The sequence below is a fragment of the Cervus canadensis genome, chromosome 11, assembly GCF_019320065.1.
Source record: "Cervus canadensis isolate Bull #8, Minnesota chromosome 11, ASM1932006v1, whole genome shotgun sequence".
NCBI lineage: Eukaryota > Metazoa > Chordata > Mammalia > Artiodactyla > Cervidae > Cervus > Cervus canadensis.
The window spans coordinates 52401080-52421521 of record NC_057396.1 but is presented as its reverse complement, the minus strand read 5'-3'; the positions used below and the strand labels follow the sequence as shown (position 1 = coordinate 52421521).

At 40.7% G+C, this 20442-nt stretch overlaps 1 protein-coding gene across 1 annotated transcript in view; it reads left to right on the top strand.

Annotated features, from left to right (window-relative positions):
* SLC5A12 (solute carrier family 5 member 12) overlaps nt 1-17818 on the top strand; it is a 51641-nt gene extending 33823 nt beyond the window's left edge. The window contains exons 10-15 of the mRNA XM_043482714.1: nt 392-459; nt 11446-11532; nt 13417-13583; nt 14650-14753; nt 14950-15077; nt 17308-17818. Of these exons, the coding sequence (XP_043338649.1) occupies nt 392-459; nt 11446-11532; nt 13417-13583; nt 14650-14753; nt 14950-15077; nt 17308-17460 (707 nt within the window). The 3' untranslated portion in view covers nt 17461-17818. The remainder of the gene's footprint in view (nt 1-391; nt 460-11445; nt 11533-13416; nt 13584-14649; nt 14754-14949; nt 15078-17307) is intronic.
* Nucleotides 17819-20442: the final 2624 nt, after the last annotated feature.

Genomic DNA, 20442 nt, shown 5'->3' with positions numbered 1-20442 from the left:
ACATATCCCAGAGAGGTTAGTAATTTCTTCAGCTGATTATAGGTAAGTGGTTGAAATGGACTTAGTTCTCACAAATTTAGTCTGGATTAGTCTGTAGACCAGTGATCTTTCTGCATCTTCATGTTGCTTCAACATGACAGTATTCTTCTTAAATCCTGGAGAGAAGACTCTGCAAGGCTGGATTCCAGCTCATTCTGCCTGACTGAGGAAAGCATGTGTTGGGGGAGAAAGTCTGTTCAGTGCCCTTCTTGGGGCTTGTGATAGCTACGTGGAGTAGACAGTCCTTCCTGAGACCCCTTCCAACAGGGCCTGCATGAGAGATGACCCTGAGTAGGAGCTCAAGGAATCCCTCAAAGCAGGTTGGATGATAGTCATGATTTTCTTTCTTCAGGTCTCTTATTTGGCGTGATATGTACCTCCACAGCTGTGGCTGCATCCCTCATGGGTAGTGTCATACAGGTAATGACAGATCTGAGAATTTATTACCCTTGAATAAAACTAGGATAATCATACTAGTAAAATCAATGATTAAAATGGACATTTATAGAATTCTTATTATGGTCTAGCTGCAGTCTCAAATGTATTACCTCATTTGATTTTCATCACTTCCCGAAGATGTAGTATGAGTAACGTACTAATATCACAGGTGGAGAAACTAAGAAATAGAGAGGTGAAGAACTATCCCGAATTCATATAACTACAGCATGATAGATCTTGGAAATGAGCTCACCTCTACCTATTAACAATGCTGAACTACCTCCCAAATGTTCAACTCCCAGTTCAGCTTATGGCAGCACTAGAAAGTGCTAATAATCTGTTTCAACATTTATTTTATACATGATACAGAAAAAAATGAAAACATCCTTCTCAAGTTCTCCCAGCTAGTTAGTGGTTAAACCATGTTTATGACACAAGTCTTCTGAGCTCCCCTTTTTCCTTCCTCAAGTTGCCCAATTCACAAAACATCATCAGATAAGCAATGTTCATATTCTACATCAACCGTCTTAATCCTGTCACATCTTTGTATAATTTGAACATCCTGTATATTTTCTTGGCATGGTTTAGGTTTTCAATACGTGCTGCTTAAAAGTAGAAATGAGTGAGAGTGAGTGAATAGTCATCACTGACTTTTATAGGATGTGTTTTAGTTTCCAGAGCAGTGGATCTTGCTTGATCCTTCCAATGACTCTTTACATAGGTTCCATTATTTCCTTTTTGAAGTACAGGAAACTGAGTTGGGTAGTTTAGTACAGTAACAATCCAGTTGTCTTTATAAGAGAAGTTTTGGGACTGGAAACTTCCTGTCCTCTGTGCTAAGTATGAGCTTTATTTAATGACAGTTACTTGCTGATCTCTTTACAATTTTTGAGGACTTTGATATCTCCCCCTCCACACAGCAGAGCTGACCTTTTCATGAAGTTGTCTTTAGTGACCTCAACAGCATTTTTTAAGGTTTGCATGCTTAGTCGCTAAGTCATGTCTGACTCTTTGGGACCCTATGACTATAGCCCTCCAGGCTCCTCTGCCCATGGGGATTCTCCAGGCAAGAATACTGGAATGGGCTGCCATTTCCCTCTCCAGAGGATCTTCTTGACCCAGGGATCGAACCCAACGTCTCCTTTGTCTCCTGCAATGCAGGCAGATTCTTTACCCAGCGAATCGTCAGGGAAGCCCCTTTTTTTTTTTTTTTCAGCAGATTTTTTTTTTTTTCCAGTGGGTTTTGTCATACATTGATATGAATCAGCCATGGATTTACATGTATTCCCAATCCCGATCCCCCCTCCCACCTCCCTCTCCACCCGATTCCTCTGGGTCTTCCCAGTGCACCAGGCCCGAGCACTTGTCTCATGCATCCCACCTGGGCTGGTGATCTGTTTCACCATAGATAGTATACATGCTGTTCTTTTGAAATATCCCACCCTCACATGCTCCCACAAAGTTCAAAAGTCTGTTCTGTATTTCTGTGTCTCTTTTTCTGTTTTGCATATAGGGTTATCGTTACCATCTTTCTAAATTCCATATATATGTGTTAGTATGCTGTAATGTTCTTTATCTTTCTGGCTTACTTCACTCTGTATAATGGGCTCCAGTTTCATCCATCTCATTAGGACTGGTTCAAATGAATTCTTTTTAATGGCTGAGTAATATTCCATGGTGTATATGTACCACAGCTTCCTTATCCCATTCATCTGCTGATGGGGCATCTAGGTTGCTTCCATGTCCTGGCTATTATAAACAGTGCTGCGATGAACATTGGGGTGCACGTGTCTCTTTCAGATCTGGTTTCCTCAGTGTGTATGCCCAGAGTGGGATTGCTGGGTCATATGGCAGTTCTATTTCCAGTTTTTTTAAGAAATCTCCACACTGTTCTCCATAGCGGCTGTACTAGTTTGCATTCCCACCAACAGTGTAAGAGGGTTCCCTTTTCTCCACACCCTCTCCAGCATTTATTGCTTGTAGACTTTTGGATAGCAGCCATCCTGACTGGCGTGTAATGGTACCTCATTGTGGTTTTGATTTGCATTTCTCTGATAATGAGTGATGTTGAGCATCTTTTCATGTGTTTGTTAGCCATCTGTATGTCTTCTTTGGAGAAATGTCTGTTTAGTTCTTTGGCCCATTTTTTGATTGGGTCATTTATTTTTCTGGAATTGAGCTGCAGGAGTTGCTTGTATATTTTTGAGATTAATCCTTTGTCTGTTGCTTCATTTGCTATTATTTTCTCCCAATCTGAGGGCTGTCTTTTCACCTTGCTTATAGTTTCCTTTGTTGTGCAAAAGCTTTTAAGTTTCATTAGGTCCCATTTGTTTATTTTGCTTTTATTTCCAATATTCTGGGAGGTGGGTCATAGAGGATCCTGCTGTGATTTATGTCGGAGAGTGTTTTGCCTATGTTCTCCTCTAGGAGTTTTATAGTTTCTGGTCTTACATTTAGATCTTTAATCCATTTTGAGTTTATTTTTGTGTATGGTGTTAGAAAGTGTTCTAGTTTCATTCTTTTACAAGTGGTTGACCAGTTTTCCCAGCACCACTTGTTAAAGAGGTTGTCTTTTTTCCATTGTATATCCTTGCCTCCTTTGTCAAAGATAAGGTGTCCATAGGTTCGTGGATTTATCTCTGGGCTTTCTATTCTGTTCCATTGATCTATATTTCTGTCTTTGTGCCAGTACCATACTGTCTTGATGACTGTGGCTTTGTAGTAGAGTCTGAAGTCAGGCAGGTTGATTCCTCCAGTTCCATTCTTCTTTCTCAAGATTACTTTGGCTATTCGAGGTTTTTTGTATTTCCATACAAATTGTGAAATTCTTTGTTCTAGTTCTGTGAAAAATACTGTTGGTAGCTTGATAGGGATTGCATTGAATCTATAGATTGCTTTGGGTAGAATAGCCATTTTGACAATATTGATTCTTCCAATCCATGAACACGGTATGTTTCTCCATCTGTTTGTGTCCTCTTTGATTTCTTTCATCAGTGTTTTATAGTTTTCTATGTATAGGTCTTTTGTTTCTTTAGGTAGATATACTCCTAAGTATTTTATTCTTTTTGTTGCAATGGTGAATGGTATTGTTTCCTTAATTTCTCTTTCTGTTTTTTCATTGTTAGTATATAGGAATGCAAGGGATTTCTGTGTGTTAATTTTATATCCTGCAACTTTACTATATTCATTGATTAGTTCTAGTAATTTTCTGGTAGAGTCTTTAGGGTTTTCTATATAGAGGATCATGTCATCTGCAAACAGTGAGAGTTTCACTTCTTCTTTTCCTATCTGGATTCCTTTTACTTCTTTTTCTGCTCTGATTGCTGTGGCCAAAACTTCCAACACTATGTTGAACAGTAGTGGTGAGAGTGGGCACCCTTGTCTTGTTCCTGATTTCAGGGGAAATGCTTTCAATTTTTCACCATTGAGGGTGATGCTTGCTGTGGGTTTGTCATATATAGCTTTTATTATGTTGAGGTATGTTCCTTCTATTCCTGCTTTCTGGAGAGTTTTAATCATAAATGAGTGTTGAATTTTGTCAAAGGCTTTCTCTGCATCTATTGAGATAATCATATGGTTTTTATCTTTCAATTTGTTAATGTGGTGTATTACATTGATTGATTTGCGGATATTAAAGAATCCTTGCATTCCTGGGATAAAGCCCACTTGGTCATGGTGTATGATTTTTTTAATATGTTGTTGGATTCTGTTTGCTAGAATTTTGTTAAGGATTTTTGCATCTATGTTCATCAGTGATATTGGCCTGTAGTTTTCTTTTTTTGTGGCATCTTTGTCTGGTTTTGGAATTAGGGTGATGGTGGCCTCATAGAATGAGTTTGGAAGTTTACCTTCTTCTGCAATTTTCTGGAAGAGTTTGAGTAAGATAGGTGTTAGCTCTTCTCTAAATTTTTGGTAGAATTCAGCTGTGAAGCCATCTGGTCCTGGGCTTTTGTTTGCTGGAAGATTTTTGATTACAGTTTCGATTTCCTTGCTTGTGATGGGTCTGTTAAGATCTTCTATTTCTTCCTGGTTCAGTTTTGGAAAGTTATACTTTTCTAAGAATTTGTCCATTTCATCCAAGTTGTCCATTTTATTGGCATAGAGCTGCTGGTAGTAGTCTCTTATGATCCTTTGTATTTCAGTGTTGTCTGTTGTGATCTCTCCATTTTCATTTCTAATTTTGTTAATTTGGTTCTTCTCTCTTTGTTTCTTAATGAGTCTTGCTAATGGTTTGTCAATTTTGTTTATTTTTTCAAAAAACCAGCTTTTAGCTTTGTTGATTTTTGCTATGGTCTCTTTAGTTTCTTTTGCATTTATTTCTGCCCTAATTTTTAAGATTTCTTTCCTTCTGCTAACCCTGGGGTTCTTCATTTCTTCCTTCTCTAATTGCTTTAGGTGTAGAGTTAGGTTATTTATTTGGCTTTTTTCTTGTTTCTTGATGTAAGCCTGTAATGCTATGAACCTTCCCCTTAGCACTGCTTTTACAGTGTCCCATAGGTTTTGGGTTGTTGTGTTTTCATTTTCATTCATTTCTATACATATTTTGATTTCTTTTTTGATTTCTTCTATGATTTGTTGGTTATTCAGAAGCGTGTTATTTAGCCTCCATATGTTTGAATTTTTAACAATTTTTTTTCCTGTAATTGAGATCTAATCTTACTGCACTGTGGTCAGAAAAGATGACTGGAATGATTTCAATTTTTTTGAATTTTCCAAGACCAGATTTATGGCCCAGGATGTGATCTATTCTGGAGAAGGTTCCGTGTGCACTTGAGAAAAAGGTGAAGTTGATTGTTTTGGGGTGAAATGTCCTATAGATATCAATTAGGTCTAGCTGGTCCATTGTGTCATTTAAGGTTTGTGTTTCCTTGTTAATTTTCTGTTTAGTTGATCTATCCATAGTTGTGAGTGGGGTATTAAAGTCTCCCACTATTATTGTGTTACTATTAATTTCCTCTTTCATACTCGTTAGCGTTTTGCCGTACACATTGCGGTGCTCCTATGTTGGGTGCATATATATTTATAATTGTTATATCTTCTTCTTTGATTGATCCTTTGATCATTATGTAGTGTCCTTCTTTGTCTCTTTTCACATCCTTTATTTGAAAGTCTATTTTATCTGATATGAGTATTGCGACTCCTGCTTTCTTTTGGTCTCCGTTTGCATGAAAATATTTTTTTCCAGCCCTTCACTTTTAGTCTGTATGTGTCTCTTGTTTTGAGGTGGGTCTCTTGTAGACAGCATATATAGGGGTCTTGTTTTTGTATCCATTCAGCCAATCTTTGTCTTTTGGTTGGGGCATTCAACCCATTTACATTTAGGGTAATTATTGATAGGTGTGGTCCCGTTGCCATTTACTTTGTTGTTTTGGGTTCACGTTTATACAACCTTTCTGCATTTCCTGTCTAGAGAAGATCCTTTAGCATTTGTTGAAGAGCTGGTTTGGTGGTGCTGAATTCTCTCAGCTTTTGCATCTGTAAAGCTTTTGAATTCTCCTTCATATCTGAATGAGATCCTTGCTGGATACAGTAATCTAGGTTGTAGGTTATTCTCTTTCATTACTTTCAGTACGTCCTGCCATTCCCTTCTGGCCTGGAGGGTTTCTATTGATAGATCAGCTGTTATCCTTATGGGAATCCCTTTGTGTGTTATTTGTTGTTTCTCCCTTGCTGCTTTTAATATTTGTTCTTTGTGTTTGATCTTTTTTAATTTGATTAATATGTGTCTTGGGGTGTTTCGCCTTGGGTTTATCCTGTTTGGGACTCTCTGGGTTTCTTGGATTTGGGTGGCTATTTCCTTCCCCATTTTAGGGAAGTTTTCAGCTATTATCTCCTCGAGTATTTTCTCATGGCCTTTCTTTTTGTCTTCTTCTTCTGGAGCTCCTATGATTCGAATGTTGGGGCGTTTCACAGTGTCCCAGAGGTCCCTGAGGTTGTCCTCATTTCTTTTGATCCTTTTTTCTTTTTTCCTCTCTGCTTCATTTATTTCCACCATTTTATCTTCTACCTCACTTATCCTATCTTCTGCCTCCGTTATTCTACTCTTGGTTCCCTCCAAAGTGTTTTTGATCTCATTCATTGCATTATTCATTTTTAATTGACTCTTTTTTATTTCTTCTAGGTCTTTATTAAACATTTCTTGCATCTTTTCAATCTTTGTCTCCAGGCTATTTGTCTGTAACTCCATTTTGTTTTCAAGATTTTGGATCATTTTTATTATCATTATTCTAAATTCTTTTTCAGGTAGATTCCCTATCTCCTCCTCTTTTGTTTGACTTGGTGGGCATTTTTCATGTTCCTTTACCTGTTGGGTATTTCTTTGCCTTTTCATCTTGTTTAGATTGCTGTATCTGGAGTGGGCTTTCTGTATTCTGGAGGTCTGTGGTTCCTTTTTATTGTGGAGGATTAACCCAGTGGGTGGGGTTAGACGATTGGCTTGTCAAGATTTCCTGGTTAGGGGAGCTTGCATCAGTGTTCTGGTGCGTGGAACTTGATTTCTTCTCTTTGGAGAGCAATGGAGTGCCCAGTAATGAGTTTTGAGATGGGTCTATGTGTTAGGTGTGTCCTTGGGCAGCCTGTATGTTGATGTTCAGGGCTATGTTCCTGCGTTGCTGGAGAATTTGCGTGGTATGTCTTGCTCTAAAACTTATTGGCTCTTGGGTGGTGGTTGGTTTCAGTGTAGGTATGGAGGCTTTTGGACGGTCACTTATTACTTAAAGTTCCATGTAGTCAGGAGTTTTCTGGTGTTCTCAGGTTTTGGGCTTAAGTCTCCTGCCTCTGGATTTCAGTTTTATTCTTCCTGTAGTCTCAGGACTTCTCCAACTATACAGCCCTCCTTTCGAAGACAATGGGCTGCTTTTCTGGGCGCCTGATGACCTCAGCTAGCGATCCGAAGTTGTTTTGCGAAGTTTGCTCTGCGTTCAGTTATTCTTTTGATGAATTTGTAGGAGAGAAAGTGGTCTCCCCGTCCTACTCCTCCGCCATCTTGGCTCCTCCCCTCAGGGAAGCCCCTTTTTAAGGTTTATTTCCCCCCATTTTCAAGTTACCTCTGCTGCTTTGTGCCCCTTTATCTTCTCCCCTTTATCCAATCATTATTCACTCTTTTTTCTTTCTATTTTTTATCGGAGTATAGTTGATTAACAACGTTGTTTTAAGGATGTATCACCATGTTCAATTTGGTGAGAATTTGAAACAATAAATTGTTTTCTTCCAGAGATATTTGCATGTTAAGCTTATTTGCCATTGAGGCATGAAAGGCTCCAGAATAGATAAGGGCTCCTGCAACACTGATGTAACACGTCAAGCTTACCATGAAGAGGGAGCTGTGAGGGATGCTTATCCTTATTCAAATAAGTATGCTAGGCTTGCTTCCTTTCTTGATTGGTTAAAATGTGTGTCACAAAGTTCACACAGTTTAGGGGATGCCAGTGGGCAAGAAATGAACACACTGATGTTTCCTAGGAGAGAGATTTGTGTCTAAAATGCTCTCTTTGCTTCTCTGAAGACATCTGATTTGACAGGTGCAGAAAGACAACTATAATATACCATTTAATTTTCCAATGCATTACCCTTTCATAAAACTACAGCACACAGTACCATAGCAAAGGCTCTGGGAAAACCTAGTAAGCTGTTTCACTTAAAATACGTGACCACAGCATCATGTACAGGGAGAGAAGATAGGAGGAGGGGTAGGTAGCATCACTCAGTTTAGTTGCTCAGTCATGTCCAACTCTGCAATCCCATGGACTACAGCACACCAGGCTTTCCTATCCATCACCAACTCCTGGAGCTTACTCAAACTCATGTCCTTTGAGTTGATGATGCCATCCAACCATCGTCTCCTTCTCCTCCCACTTTCAATCTTTCCCAGCATCAGGGTCTTTTCAAATGAGTCAGTTCTTCGCAATAGGTGGCCAAAAATTGGAGTTTCAGCTTCAGATCAGTCATTTCAGTGTATATTCAGGACTGATTTCCTTTAGGATGGACTGGTTGGATCTCCTTGCAGTCCAAGAGACTCTCAAGAGTCTTCTCCAACAACACAGTTCAAAAGCATCAATCCTTTGGTGCTCAGCTTTCTTTATAGTCCAACTCTCACATCCATACATGACTACTGGAAAAACCATAGCTTTGACTAGACAGACCTTTGTCAGCCACATCAGTAGAGTAACATCAGTGGAGATCTGGTAACTAATGCTCTGTGGAGTTCCCTCTGGGAAAAGCCAGTCTATCTATCTATTATGCTGCTGTCTTAATGACCATCAGCTACTGGGTTGGTCAAAAAGTTCATTCAGGATCTTACAGAAAATTAGAATGTACTTTCTGGCCAACTCAATAGTTCTGCTAAGGGCTGCGATGACCTCTGTTATTGTTGTTCAGTTGCTATGTCATATCTGACTGTTTGCAACCCTACGGACTGCAGCACTCCAGGCTTCCCATGCATACCACGATCTCTATACTCTAGATCTCTAAATCTTTTTCCCAATTTAAGAAAGTGCTTTCTTTGTTTTTTTTTTTGTGGGAGTGGGTGGTGATCTTTCTTTCTTTCGAAGTATAGAAAGAAGTACATTCTAGATTTCAAAACAGTCCAAGCATCAAATGACACACCTCAGGGATCAGAGAGTTCACTAACAGGGGAGGTAAGAAGGTAATAGTAAGATGATGATAATGGTGGATAATATTTTGGGGGTGATTGTCATGTGCTCCAGAGTGCCCAGATTCTATTTAGGAGTTTTCTTTTGGATTCCACATTGAATACTCTCAAACAGGCACACACACAAAAATCCCAGGAAGCAGGTATTAGAAGCAGGTATTTTGATCCCCACTTGTCATCTGAGAAGGCTAGGACACCATGAGGCAACCCCAGTTCTGAAACATATTTCTTTAGCTGCAATCCTCTCTTTGCAGCAGGGGCTTAAATGGGATTTGGCCATTGGGGTAGGGGCTATTAAATGAGCTCTGTCTTCCTTCAATTAAACATGCTTAATGACAAAAAGAAAGACAAGAAATTGAAGTTGGTTTTGTATATTACAGAAATACGTATTTTTAAAATCCAGAAACTCTTTGATTTATTTCTCTTTTATCACATGAAAACTTTCCCCTTACCCAGAGCATATTGGCTAAGGACTTCATAAGAGATTGTTCATTATTTTTCTCCTATGGGGAAAATAAACATTTATCCTAATTTACTGATTCTCCCATATAATAGCTAGTAAGTTAGCTTCCAAATTCAGCAACCACAGCAACTAGAAATTAATGCTATCAATCAGTAGAGAAAATGTGAAGACTATTAAGTATTGACTTTGGGGAAGAATATTTACTGTAATCTTATCTGTCTCCATCTTGCCAAAGATCTATCTGTGGCATTGATTTCTCTAAAAATTATCCTGGAAAAGCAATCATAACAGTGCATTGTAGCTCATTTTTCTGGACAAAAGAATTTATATTATAGCTGGAGTGGACTTGAAGTCCCCTTGGTCCCATTTATATTTTATTTTTTAAAGAAAGAAGACTATCTGAAATAAATCTGAATTAATAACTGAAGTTTCACCAGATCATATTTACATGTGGCAAAGTCAAAATGAGAATCTAAATATTCTCTTAGTGATGGACTCTTTCAAAGAACTTTTTCCCCTTAAATAGAAAAAGGAGACTATGATGGTTGTCCATGCTCTTGTCTTTTTTCAGGTGGGACTTGCTTTTAGAAGAGAAAATGTGGGTTTTAGAGCCAAACAAAACTGACTTCAGACTCTTAAATCTCACCTCTGCAACATTCTAACTGAAAGTATACCTTGAATATACTTTATTTCAGTCCGAATTTCTCATCTGTAAAATCCAGTTAGTGCTACCAACTAAGCAGGGTAATTGTGGGCATGAAATGAGATCATTTGTTTAGAGTGCCAAGGTAGTTCATCTCTATTGTCTGACACATAAGACATGGAGCTGGTGCCTGACGAACAGAAAAGATGGATAAAATGTTTAGAGCATTCTTATCACAGTCCCTTGATCTAAGAGTCCTGCAGTTGTATGGATAGAACTAAGGTTGCATTGCAGAGTAGCTTTGTGTGTGTGTGTGTGTGTGTGTGTGTGTGTGTGTGCATGTGCATGCACATACTTAAGTACATGCTCCCTTTCAGGTTTATCAGTGCCTGTGTATGTTCAAGACTTTCGCAAGGCTATGGCAAAAGACTATATAGGTTGATAGCAAACTAGTTTAATTAAAACCCTTTGCCAATTCAATGGGTTCAATAACTTAAAGGCTAAGAGAGATGGAAATGCATTTGCCAAACTCCCTGTATATCCAAAGGAGACAGACCCATAACAATGGGATATAGGATATTGAGTATCCAATGGCCTCCCCACCAAGTTCCAAATTAATGCTGCAACATCTTTGAGGTATTCTGGTGAGATAGTAAGAGTGGGTTAATAATTATTGTCAAAATAATAGAGTTGTTCAAACTAAATTAAAACAACTGGATCAACTACATAAGATAGGCAACCAAGTTATAGATGTATTTATTAAATATATTATTAAAAAACTTTCTTTTTAAAACTTGTGTTATAATTCCCTTACCATGTTGTGTTAGCTTCTGCTGTACAGTGAAGCAAATCAGTCACATGTCCCACTTGGACCTCTCTCTCACCCCCCTACAAAAGCATTTTGACAAGATAGAAAATATAAACAAGTCAATAATTTCCAGCTTGTGGGAATACTTACCCTACTAAATCCAAATTGTCTGTGTTCATATACACACACGAGTATGTTTATAGATATTTTTGTTTTTGTTACATAATGCTTATCAATGAGCCCAGAAGGAAGAAATGATTTTGAGAAAGCACATGATTAATAAGTGACACGGTCAAGACTAGGACTGCAATTCATCCCATGTCCAAGAAAGGGAGTTGGTCCTGGGTGGGCCACAGATTCTGGGGAATATAGTATTTGTTGATCTGATCTGCTTTGCTCCACAGGCTGCCCTCAGCATCCACGGCATGTGTGGGGGGCCGATGCTGGGCTTGTTCTCTCTGGGAATCGTGTTCCCTTTTGTGAACTGGAAGGTAAGTCTCCCACACCCCTCTGCACACTTCCAGCTGAGACTGGGCCCGGCCACTCTCTCCTCTCTCAGTCCTCCTTAGAAAGGTCATTTGTCTTTGCCAGAAAAAATGAGGGCTTCTTTCCACAGTAGATCTAAATAGAGCCCCAGCCCTCCAATCTCTGACTTCAGTGAATCTGTATTAAGAGCAGAAAACAAAGTAACAGCCAGCCATGAAATACCATATGTTACGGCCTCAATGTTAACTCTTCAGGGTTTAAGTTGTCTTCTCTAAACTAAGAGCCCACAAAACAAAATATAAAACAGATACTAAGATCAGAAATAGTTTAGTTAAAACCCAACTTTGAAAACTTTAAAAGTGTAAATTTTCTTTTCTATATTTAGTTACCCAAAATTATAAGTAACTTAGTTAAGCTAATTAACTAATTGAAGAAGGAGAGAGGAGACCAGCCTGCATATTTTAATAGCTGGACATTCTTGGTTTTGACGAGCTAATGTGTGCACATGAGTGCTAAGTCACTTCAGTGGTGTCCGGCTCTTTGTGACATTATGGACTCTAGCCTGCCAGGCTCCTATGTCCATGGGATTCTCCAGGAAAGAATACCAGAGTGGGTTTCCATGCCCTCTTCCAGGGAATCTTCCCAACCCAGGGATAAAACCCACATCTCTTATGCCTCCTGCATTGCCGGGTAGTTTCTTCTTTACCACTTAGCACCACCGGGGAAGCCCCGATACAAGCTAATGGTATGTCCTTAAGTAAATATTGGTTGAATGACTGTGTAGTAAAAATAAATCAAAAGGAACACCTATTTGGAAATATAATACAATGCTCAGTTATTGCAAATACTTTTCTGATCATTAATTTATAGCATCTGGTGGCGCTAGTGGTAAAGAATTCGCCTGCCAATGCAAGAGACGCAAGAGATGTGTGTTCAGTCTATGGGTCTGGAAGATCACTGGAGGAGGAAATGGCAACCCACCCCAGTATTCTTGCCAAGAAGATACTACAGACAGAGGAGCCTGTTAGGCTACAGTCCACAGTGTTGCAAAGAGTCAGACATGACTGAGCAAACATGTGCAGCGCAGCCCAAGGGCCCTAGCAGTCAAGTCATGCTCATTGCTTTAATTTCCCCAAACAATAACAAAGAGAACATTCTGGTGCTGTAACTGAGGAGCCATTTTTATGAATAAATAAGAGAAACCGACAAGTTGTTTTCTATCACAGAGAAAGCTCAGCTATCTGGCAGAGACCAGCAAGATTCAGTTTTAGTTTTTGGTGGTCCTGATCTCTGCTGGATTATTCTGTTTCCTTGGAAGGAGAGAGTGACTCACTGGCTTTTAACTTTGTATCAAGAAGTATGACCCTTAAGTGACACAACTAACATTTAGACTCAAATCAAAAACTCTAAACTTGGGAGTCCAAGGATGTGACCAGCATCACCTGGGAAGAGATATGGGAATAAAAATTTCTATATCACAGCCTATAATGGCTGTCAGTGAAAAATGACCCCAATGTCTCCATTATCTGAGGTTTTCCTGAATTTCTGAAACTCTTCTTCTGGGAACTGAGGTTCAACAATCTTATCACTATTTTTTAGTGATAAGAGGGAGAAGCCAAAAGGAGAAAAACAATCCTGCCAAAATTTACATACAATGACCACAATAAAATCCTCCAATGTCTTCATTTAAGGAACAATGTATTCCTAAATAAAGCTCATCATGGGAGTTTGAAGGCAGGCAGTGTGCTGTTTTGAGCACAAGTGGCCAGGATTGGGGGTAGAAAGCCAGAATCTCTGAGACAGAAGGCTTTTCAATCTCATTATTCTTTCAATGGCTTTGATCTTTTAATGGTCAGATCTCTCATTAACTTTTGGTTTTCTTTATCAAGGGTGCCCTAGCAGGCCTTCTGACTGGAATCCTCTTGTCATTTTGGGTGGCCATCGGGGCCTTCATATACCCTGCACCAGCCTCCAAGACATGGCCTTTGCCTTTATCGACTGACCGGTGTGACCTATCAAATGTGACGGAATCAGTGCCTCCAGCGCTATCCAGCAGGTAGTCTCACCTTAAGGATGGCGTCAGGTCCCAGAAAGAGGGTGCCCAAGTTAGAGAAAGGCGCATACTTCATGCTAAGTCTGAGGAGACCATCTTGCTCTCCTAAGAGAGAGTTGTTCTGGATGGTACCCAGCAACAAAGAGTGCCCCAGGGTTCCAGCTTTACGTAAATACACATTCCTCTGCATCGCAGGGCCCAAGAATATGCATTCCTCTGCATCCCGGTGCCCAAGGATGAACTTGGCAAGAGCGGTAATTGGAAGTCTGAGTTCTCAGGTCCACTAGACTGTTTCTTCCTGCCTGCCTGTGCTTATTCTATATTTTTTTCTTGGAATGCTGAATCCTGGTTCTAACAACCTTTTTTTTTTTTTTTTTGCTTGAATAACAGCTAAGTATTTTTTAAAAACAAGGTGAGGCATCATCTCACATATCAGCCTGGGTTTAACACTCTTTCTGAATATTTTCCAAATCCTTTGTTGCTCTTCTACGAAGGTGTGCTAGTCTATTTTATGATTGTTAACTCTTACATGTAGACTTTGTGACTTACTCATCTTTAATCTCCAGTGTCTGTCACAATTTTTGGCACTAAATCTGGGCTTAGTAAATGTCTGAAATGGAAGGCATGGTCCTTATTGCAATTGTGGTGTAGTAGTAGGACTTGTAATTCAGGGATGGATTGAGTTGAGTGGAATATAAAACACAACCACTCTACAGTCAATTATTTAAAAAAAATGATCAAATGGCAAAAAGATAAGCTTTGGGGTTTTCAGAGATTGTTGTTTAGTTGCTCAGTCATGTCTGACTGTTTGTGACCCCATAGACCGTAGCCTGCCAGACTCTTCGGTCCTTGGGATTTCCCAGGCAAGGATACTGGGGTGGGTTGCCATTTCCTCCTCCAGGGGATCGTCCCAACAAGGGATCATACCTGGGTCCCCTGCATTGGCTCTTCACCACTGAGCCACCAGGGAAGACCGTTTTAAGAAATGCCGAGCCCTCAGCCATCCTCTTAGTCACTGTGAATCATGACTTCACACTCAGCACTGAGGATGTGCTGCTGCTCTTCACAGACCTGCCATCGCTGAGACCTGGTATGCAATCTCCTACCTGCACTATAGCACCGTGGGCTGCCTGGGATGCATAGCTGCTGGAGTAATCATCAGCTTCCTAACAGGTCAGTTACATACTTTCCTCTTCTTGGGGCCAAGGAAGACAAGGGCTAGTCTTGTGCATTGCCGAATGAGGTACCCATCTTACAGGCATGATTTGGGGTTCACCACAGAAAGAGTGACCTAGTTCTCAAATGGACAGTCCTTAAAGGAACTCTTGGAAGCGTGCAACACCTAATCCATTTTTCCTTTTATTAATAGGTCGCCAAAAGGGCAAGGATATTCCACCACTGCTAATTAGACCAGTCTGCAATTTATTTTGCTTTTGGTCTAAGAAATACAAAACACTGTGCTGGTGTGGAGTTCAGCATGACAGCGGAACAGAGCAGGTAAGCTGATGTTCGAGCTTCTGAACAATGTGAATTGGCTCAAAAGGATTCCGTTTCTGCCCATTGAAACCATCTGCAAGGCTGGGAGTCGGGAGGGTAGCTGGTGGATATGAGAATCTGAAAGAATCTGGGTTTTCACTTCAGTTACCTCAGCCAAATTCCCTGGTAGCTCAACTGGTAAATAATCCACCTGCAATGCAGAAGAGGAGACCCCGGATTGATTCCTGGGTCAGGAAGATCCTGGGGGAATCCTTGGAGAAGGGATAGGCTATCCACTCCAGTATTCTTAGGCTTCCCTGGTGGCTCAACTGGTAAAGAATCTGCCTGCAATGCGAGAGACATGTGTTCAATTCCTGGGTTGGGAAGATGCCCTGGAGAAGGGAACAGATACCCACTCCAGTATTCTGGCCTGGAGAATTCCATGGACTGTATGGTCCATGCAGTTGCAAAGAATAGGACATGACTGAGCAACTTTCACATTTTTGGAACTTCAGCTCTTATCTGAGAACAAAGGGGAGACCATGCAGTGTGACCTGGATATGAACATGTCTGGTATGTCACAAAGTATAAATATAAATTTGTTATTTATATATAAATATAAAGTAAGATTTATTGATGGAACTCCTCAGACAGAGAAGCAGCAGGATACATACTATTTCCCAGCTCTCCTTTTATCCTTCCAAGAATCATGTTCAGGCCACACAGGGTGAGGGAAGTTGTCCCAGTGCTATTAAGGTCTAGAGACACTGCCTGAGTATGATTAGGGTCACTTCAGCCCACAACCACCGTAACAGCCTGAAGTCAGACCAGATTGGACTTACTGACTTGATATAGGAAGGGGTCTGGGACACCCCAAGGGTGCCATCCTCAACAAAAGGGTAAGGTTGGTGTTTCTGCTGGAGGATTCTAAGAGGGGTCTACGTAAGGGAAGAGGGAATGGAGACAAAGCCATCTGGGGCAGCTTTGGTGGAAGAGCAGTAATCACTCCAAGTTACTATGGCATCTGATAATGCCAGGACCTTGACAGAAACAGTGTTTCCTGCTGGGTTTGCAACTGGTTTTATCCGTGTCTTTCCTCTCAGTCTGATTACAGGCAGGAATTTTTTTCCCTTAAAGTGAGGGCTTATTATCTTTCTTTCAAGCCCAGACATTTCACTCTGTCAGTACTCTAGGAGAGGGACTCTTTGCCCTTATCACAGCTCTTAAGTTGTCATTTGCTTGCCCCCCTACCCAAAGCCCATAATAACTTGTATGTGAAGTAAAGCTGAGTTTCACAGTTTTTGCTAAGGAGAGCACCTTCTTGACAGGGGCTCAGAATGGGAAGGCAGTCTATTTGCTGACAAGGCAGCTGGCTAAGCAGTGTATTGTTTGGATAAATGGAGTTTGAGGAAGTTCTAGAAAAAAAAAAAAGAATCATGTTATTTACTGCTTTACAGCCATCTCTTCCTGGGCACAAATCTCCTGGGATAAACGGGGAATCTTGCTGATGCACACAGCCTCTGTTCTCAAGGCTGAGTTTAGACTGGGAGGGGACACTTAGCTGTCACTGCTGGGCTCCTTTGCCAAGGAACAACACTGAGCAGCCTTCTGGAGAGTTCGCATAACAGGGCTCCTGTCGTGACCAGAGGACTTGCTGTTCATGGAAAGGAAGAGGGTGACCACCTTGCAAGACACAAGTTTGTCTCTCCTCAGGAAGTAATACTACTGCCTCACAGGACTGTGTACTAGAGACATAGAGGTTTTCACTCCATGCATTGATACATTGTGCAATGCAATTACTGGCTCAGCTGTGTCTGACTCTTTGTGACCCCATGGACTGTAGCCCATTAGGATCCTCTGTCCATGGGATTTTCTAGGCAAGAATACTGGAGTGGGTAGCTGTTCCTTTTTCCAAGGGATCTTCCCAATCCAAGCATCGAACCTGGGCCTCCTGCATGGCAGGCAGATTCTTTACTGTTTGGGCCACAAGCTGACTAAACTGCTCTGTTTTTATTATTATTATTATTATTATTATTATTATCATCATCATTAGAAATGGCACCTACATGGATTGAGGCATCAAATCTACCAGTTAGGAAGTGCCCTGGGTCAGGGTTATTTGTGCTGTTTTTATATTTATCTATCTTTTTTTTTTTTTTTTCAAAGGGGGAGGTGTAAGCAAGATTCCCTGAGTTTGATTTGGGATACATTAAGACTGTCCCACTAATATGTGTCTTTCTATTTTCCTCAGGAAAACCTTGAGAATGGCAGTACCTGGAAACAAGGGGCTGAATCTGTCTTACAAAACGGCCTCAAGCAAGAAAGCCTGGCGCATGTTCCAGGCTATGATCCCAAGGACAAAAGCTATGACAACATGGCTTTAGAGAAGATTACCCATTTCTAAGGCAACACACGCACACACACAAATACACACAGTCCACATAATTCCTTCCTAATGTTTAGTGGGCTTTCCTGGTAGCTCAGACAGTAAAGAATCTGCCTGCAATGCGGGAGACCTGGGTTCAATCCCTGGGTTGGGAAGATTCCCTGGAGGAGGGCATGGAAACCCACTCCGGTATTCTTGCCTAGAGAATCCTCATGGACAGAGGAGCCTGGCGGGCTATAGTCCATGGGGTCAGACACGACTGAGCGACTAAGCACATTGGTTAGTAGACTTTGTAGTTGCCACTGCTAGAAGACAGGGTTGTCTAATGTGTATTTATATTATTTATGACCACAAATAAAATGAATGTTTCCCAGAATATTCTGAAGACTATTTTTTGGAAGATCCCACTTTCAGGTGAGAAAAAATAGACAAGCCTTAAGTGCCCCAGCAACTTTCTTTTTTAGTAAATTAGGGCTTGACTTCATCAGAGTGTAAGAATCAGTCTCTTTGTTTTGTGTTATATAAAACTCCAGGGACTATGTGTGTTTGTTGGTTGGCTGGGTATTTTATTTTATTTTTTTGTAGTTTTTTTTTTTAGCCATCAAATATCTTGGAGTTTGAGCTTCCCTGGTAGTTCAGCCGGTAAAGAATCTGCCTGCGATGCAGGAGACCCCGGTTTGACTCCTGGGTCAGGAAGATGCCCTGGAGAAGGGATAGGCTACCCACTCCAGTATTCTTGGGCTTCCCTGGTGGCTAAGCTGGTAAAAAATCTGCCTGCAATGCGGGAGAGCTGGGTTCAACCCCTGGGTTGGGAAGATCTCCTGGAGAAGGAAACAGCGACCCACAGCAGTCTTCTTGCCTGGAGAATCCCCACGGACAGAGGAGCCTGGGGGGCTGCAGTCCATGGGGTCTCAAAGAGTTGGACAGGACTGAGCAGCTAAGCACACACAGCACATACATGTTGGAGTTTGCAGGAGGAGAGCTGCGTATTAAACGCTTCCCTGACACTGCTCATAAAACAAGGGAATAACGTCCACCCCAACCCCCAGACCTTACATATATGCAGGCATGTCACATCCCTTCATCCTGCAGGTGCAATGGGAACACGACTGATCTTAATCCCTCCCCTCAACCCACCCACACACCTTTAAGTCCTCTTCCAGTCATTCTTGCTATTACAGCTGTCCTGACCAAGACTTCAAATTAATTTTGCTCAGCATAAGAGGAGAGACTGGTATGTCTGGTAAATGGGAACAACTATAACTAAATACTCTGCTCCCTTTATATTCTTAGTGTAGTATTTCTTCTTCTCTTCTATCACCTTACAGTGAAAAATTCACTCTGTGCTCAATAAGAAGTCTAGAGTCTTTTTCCGTGTATGCATGAGTGCTCAGTCGCTCAGTCGTGTCTGACTCTTTGTGACCCTATGGACCATAGCCTGCCAGGCTTCTCTGTCTATGGAAGTTTTCAGGCAAGAATACTGGAGTGGGTTGCCATTTCCTACTGCAGGGGATCTTTCTGACCCAGAGATCGAACCTGTGTCTCTGTTGTCTCCTGCATTCCAGCATCTTCTGCACTGGCAGGTGGATTCTTTACTACTGAGCTGGGTAAAGAGCAAAGGCCCCAATAGGCAGCTGTTAGGACAGTATTGTGCAAAAGAAACTTACAGCTAGCTTACCAGCCCACAAGGGATTCCAGAAGCCCCAGAGTCTTCTTTGGTGCTAAATGCCTTGTCCACAGGATTCCTACTTTGTTCCTTCAGCTCATATCTACAAGCTCACTGTGATCCATCAGGTTAAGGAGATGGAAGTAAAGACCATAGTAGTTGAATTCTAGAAAATGATCGTTAAAGTTCTGGAGTGAGAGGAGATTATAGATCAAAAAGTGAGTTAACAAATGGAGAGTCAATCAAAGCTTTTTGGAAGAAGCAAAGAAATCAAATCCTTAAAGGGTTAAAAAGAACCAGTGCCATAGGTGCTAGATCAGAGGAAAGATAGTAAGAAACAAACTGATGTCTGTCAGGTACATTAGGTCAGGGGCCACATATTTATTTTGGTGGCCAGGTAAGATGAAGAGGCCTAGAACGAGTATGTCAGCAAAGTAAGAAGAAATGATCCAAATAAGTACGGATAAGGAGTCGCGAGGCTGTGTTGTATCAATGTTACCCAAGAGGAGAAAACTTTAAAAGAAGCAGGAGAAGGGGGCAAATTATGTAAACAGTGTTTATTAATAGAGAGATAAACTAGAAAGAAGGGAAAACAATCAATAGAGGAGTTTAAAATATAGCTGGAGTTTATAAGTCATAGTCCATTGCTTGCCTTCTCTTTTCCAATTTCAAACAGGAGGTGAAATAATGGGAGAGGAAGAGAAAATTGGGCTATGATATGCAAGAGAGATGAGAAAAATACATTTTGAAAAGAGGAGGAAAGAAGGGAAAGGAAGTACATTGGAGAAAATAATATGAAAATGAGAAGGAAACGAATTACTAAAAACATTTTTGAGGTCCAGCATGCTAATGAAGGTATTGATCTAAGGATTTGTAAATTGAGAATTGCAACTATTTTCCAAATGATTTAGTAGTTAAGACATTCTTATCAATTAGAACTTGAAAAATACATTAGGTGAATGTTGAAATCTGGGCCAAACCTCATTGGCTCAGTTAATGGGATAAAGAAGAAAAAAAAAAATCTGAGGATAAGAATTAGATTAACAGTAGCGCTATCTATAAAGAGATATCCCTGGTGGCTCATGGTAAAGAATCCAGCTGCCAATGGAGGAGCCACAGGAGATGTGAGTTCTATCCCTGGGTGGGAAGATCCCCTGGAGGAGGAAATGGCAACCCAATCCAGTATTCTTGCCTGAAAAATTCCATGGACAAAGGGGTTTGGCAGGCTACAGTCCATGGGGTCCCAAAAAGTTGGACACAACTGAGCATGCACACTATAAATATATAGATGTATGTGTATATATATACACATACATATATATAGTAGCTATATA